The following is a 3,999-nucleotide window of genomic DNA, read 5'->3' on the forward strand; positions in this document are numbered from 1 at the left end:
GCCCAAGCCTAGGCCCAGATGGGTCAGGCCCAGGTGGACCAGGTCAGGCCATATTTACACCCCTATCTCCAGCTAGCATTAATAATACATTTACTCTTGGAATTAATCCAAGTTTGTTCCACTGCATTCCAAATTTTGTGTGTTGAAACGTTCTTATCATGAATAAAGAACAAGTCATTGAATTGTAATGCTGCTTGGGACAAATCATTTTTAGACAAAACAATAATAACAATTCTAAGGTTTGGTCTGAAATGGTCCTCTTGAAATCACACTTGACCATTTCTTACACACAATACAAAAAAATTCTGGGTATATATTATAATCCTGTTCTAACTATAAGCGTGCCGGCTCACCTGTTTTTTCCATATAATAATCACAATGGTTTAATCAGAAATTTTTGATATAATTATCGTTAATGATCCATTTAGAGATTGAGTTGTCAATCAGGACACTTTCATTCTTTTGGACGGCTGATTATAAAAATAAAAGTAATAATTATAGAATTCGTGGAATTTACGTTTTGTTTTCTATATATAGGATCTTGAGATACACTTGTTTCATCACTCGAATTCATTCATTTTTTTTTATCTTAATCTTGTTCTTGATTTCTTCAAAATATATATTTATTAAAAGCTAAGTTTGTTTTGAAAATGGAAAAACATACGGTTTTGTTGAGTTTGGTGGCTGTTCTTAGTTTCTGCTGTATTGCCTTTGCATATGAGCCTGCACCCCTTCAGGATTTCTGTGTTGCAGATCTTAACAGCCCGGGTATTGCATTTAGGCCACGTTTAGCTAAAAATTACGGGCAGCGTTTATAGCTTTTAGTTTTGAAAATGTTTTTTTGAGGGTAGTTGTAATTTTGCAATATTTGTTGTTTTGTAAAGTTTTTCAAATTTTCAACTAACTGTTTGTTTTTCAGCTCAAATGAGTTTGTATGGCTAATTAATGTAGTTTCTTTTTTCATTTTCTTTTTTTCCTTAACTGACAAAAAGTTTTACCAAACATTTGTTGGCAGTAAAATCACCTCACATCTATGATACTATGTACAAGTTAATACCCAAAGAATAATGTTATATAAATTAGTAAATTTTTAATATTTTGTTGAAGTCACGTCTATTAATATTCTATAAGGTTGTATTTTAGATACCAAAATTTCATTATTACATGTCACATCTATGAGTGGGAGATTTTATAAATTCTGTAAATTTTTATAATATTTTCCATTCCAAAAACGAGCATGGAGTAATAGTTAATTACACATAATTAGTACAATTTACATGACAATGAGCTATATATTTTGCTTCTAATTGTTCCATTTGTTGGCAGTGACAGTGAATGGCTTTTCTTGCAAGAATCCCATGATGGTTCAAGCCAATGATTTCCTCTTTAGAGGTTTCAACATTCCAGGGAACACGTCAAACCCTGTAAGGTCTAAAGTCTCCCCAGTAACAGCAGCTCAACTACCAGGACTCAACACATTTGGCATTGCAATGGCACGGGTCGACTATCTTCCAGGGGGCGTCAATCCTCCCCACTACCACCCTAGAGCTTCTGAGATCTTCACCCTTATAGAAGGCTCTCTCCTTGTTGGTTTCGTTACTACAAATCCTGAGAATCGCCTTATCAGCAAGGTTCTTCAAAAGGGTGATGTTTTTGTCTTTCCAAAGGGACTTATTCACTTCCAGCTGAATTTGGGGAATGAAAAAGCACTAGGAATTTCTGCATTGAGCAGCCAAAACCCAGGAATCATGACCGTAGCAAATGCAGTTTTTGGCTCGAATCCACTGATTTCTAGTGAAGTTCTCACCAAGGCATTCCAAACGGACAAAAAAGTAATTGATCAAATTCTGTCAAAATTCTAAAGGAGCAACAAAAATCAAAGGATGTCTAAGCCAGCTTACGCGTACCTGTGTGTTGATACAATAGTTTATGTACAATAAGAAAATTGAAGCAAATCAAACGAATAAAATATAATTTACTTATAGAATTTATTTACTGAAAATAGATTAGACCTTCGATGATTAAGTCGAGCGCGTGACATTCTATCCTTAAGACAGATTCACCGCCACACAAGTGCTTACAGAATGATGGCGTCTATCTCTCAAGATACAATGATATTCGCAGTATTTAAAGCTGCAAAGAAACTAAGCCAAGATGAATATTGCCCTATTGAAGCTCAGTTCAAGCTTGAATCGAGCCTCTGCAACTAATCTCGAGCTCGGCTCGTGAGACTAAAACCAAACTCGAGCTCCGCTCGTAAGGGTTCAACGTAGCAAGCAAACAGTGGAATAGCTGAAGCAAATTTATTTAATTAGCTTTCTTTACTTACATAAAGCCCATTTGCCTATAGAAGGCATTGAGAAAGCGATGCGAGAGACAAAACATTGCAAACTTGGGACCAAACCACGTGGCTTACAAATTTTGAGGGAAGTTTTTTCAGTTGACACTACAAGAAAAGTGGGTTTAAAAGACGGAACTATTTGCGACGACACATTTGCCGTCTCAAAAAGTCACTTTTTGCGACGACAAAAAATGTCGTCTAAAAAAAGTAGAGTATTTGCGACGGCACCATTTGTCGTCTCAAAAAAGCAGAGCATTTGCGATGGCAGAAAATACCGTCGCAAATACTCTATTTTTTTGAGACGGCAAATTATGTCGTCGCAAATGCTTTGCTTTTTTGAGACGGCAAATGGTGCCGTCGCAAATACTTTGATTTTTGAGAGGGCATTATCTGCCATCGCAAAAAGTGACTTTCGCGTTTTTTTTTTTAGTGAATATTTTTAAAATTTTAAATATTTTTTTAGATGCACCTTATTTAGATGTATCTAAAAAATAAAAACTTTATGAACAAATATTTTTAAAAATTAATAAATACATAAAAATACAAAAAAAAAATGTATTGAATTATTGTATTTTTTTTGTATTTTTGGTATTTAGTGAAATTTTTTAAGATTTTTTTTACAATTTTTTTACTTTTTAGGTGTATTTATGTTAGGTGTGTCTAAAAATTAAAAAATTACTTAAAATATTAAAAAAATTCAGTAAAAACAATATAACACTGAAAACAAGAAAGTATAATTTTCTCAAAAGAGTTTTTGGAAAACTCTATCCTAGCATAGTGATTGTGGTTTTGAGACAGCTTCATATATATACAGTCACAAAATGGTTTGAATAAATGCAACGGTATTTTTCTGTCACAAAAAAAATTAAAACAAAACGATGTCGTCTTACTCTTTTGATATAACATTTATCTTTTTATTCATTTTTTCATCTTCCTGTCTCTCTGTCTATATCTCTCTCCCTTCTCTTTCTCTCTTTCACTCATCACTCTTCTTTCTCTGTCTGTTTGTTTATCTCTCTCAATTTCTCTTTGTGTCTCTCGCATATCTCTCTTCTCTCTATCTCTCTCATCTGTCTCTCTCGCTCATCTCTCTTCTCTCTATCTCTCTCATTTCTTTTCTCTCTCTCTCTCTCTCTTATCTTTCTATCTCTCTCGTCCATCTCTCTTCTCTCTCTGTTTCTCTCTTTTTCTGTGTGTTTCTCTCGCTCATATCTTTTCGCTCTATTTCTCTCTCTTTTTGTCTATCTCTCGTTCATCTCTTGTTTCTCTCTTTTTTGCTATCTCGCTCTCTCTCTCTTTCTCTCTCTATCTCTTTTTCTGTCTATCTGTCTCTCTCTCTCCCTGTCTCTCTCTCACTCATCACTCTTCTCTCCATCTCTCTCTCTCTGTCTGCTTGTCTATTTGTCTATTTCTCACTCACTATGTTCGCCTTGCCCACTCCCTCCCTCTCATCTTCTCTATTTATCGAGCTCATTCTCGATTTATCAATCCACTATAAGAAAATACACTTTTAGCAATCACTTTGTCTCTTTCTCGCTTATCACTCTGTCTCTGTCTCTGTCTCTCTCTCTCTCTCTCTATCTCTCTTCTTTATCTGTCTTTCACAAAATTAAAATATTTTTAAAATATTTAAATATTTAAAATATTTAAAAAATTGA

At 34.3% G+C, this 3,999-nt stretch overlaps 1 protein-coding gene across 1 annotated transcript; it reads left to right on the forward strand.

Annotated features, from left to right (window-relative positions):
* The first annotated feature begins 559 nt into the window (after positions 1-559).
* LOC114289450 (putative germin-like protein 2-1) lies at positions 560-1,984 on the forward strand. The gene is made up of 2 exons (XM_028233178.2): positions 560-768; positions 1,327-1,984. The coding sequence occupies exons 1-2, from the start codon at positions 651-653 to the stop codon at positions 1,860-1,862; spliced, it is 654 nt and encodes a 217-aa protein (XP_028088979.1). The 5' UTR covers positions 560-650; the 3' UTR covers positions 1,863-1,984.
* The last annotated feature ends 2,015 nt before the right edge of the window (positions 1,985-3,999 follow it).

Source organism: Camellia sinensis, chromosome 7, assembly GCF_055761805.1.
Source record: "Camellia sinensis isolate YWXY chromosome 7, ASM5576180v1, whole genome shotgun sequence".
NCBI lineage: Eukaryota > Viridiplantae > Streptophyta > Magnoliopsida > Ericales > Theaceae > Camellia > Camellia sinensis.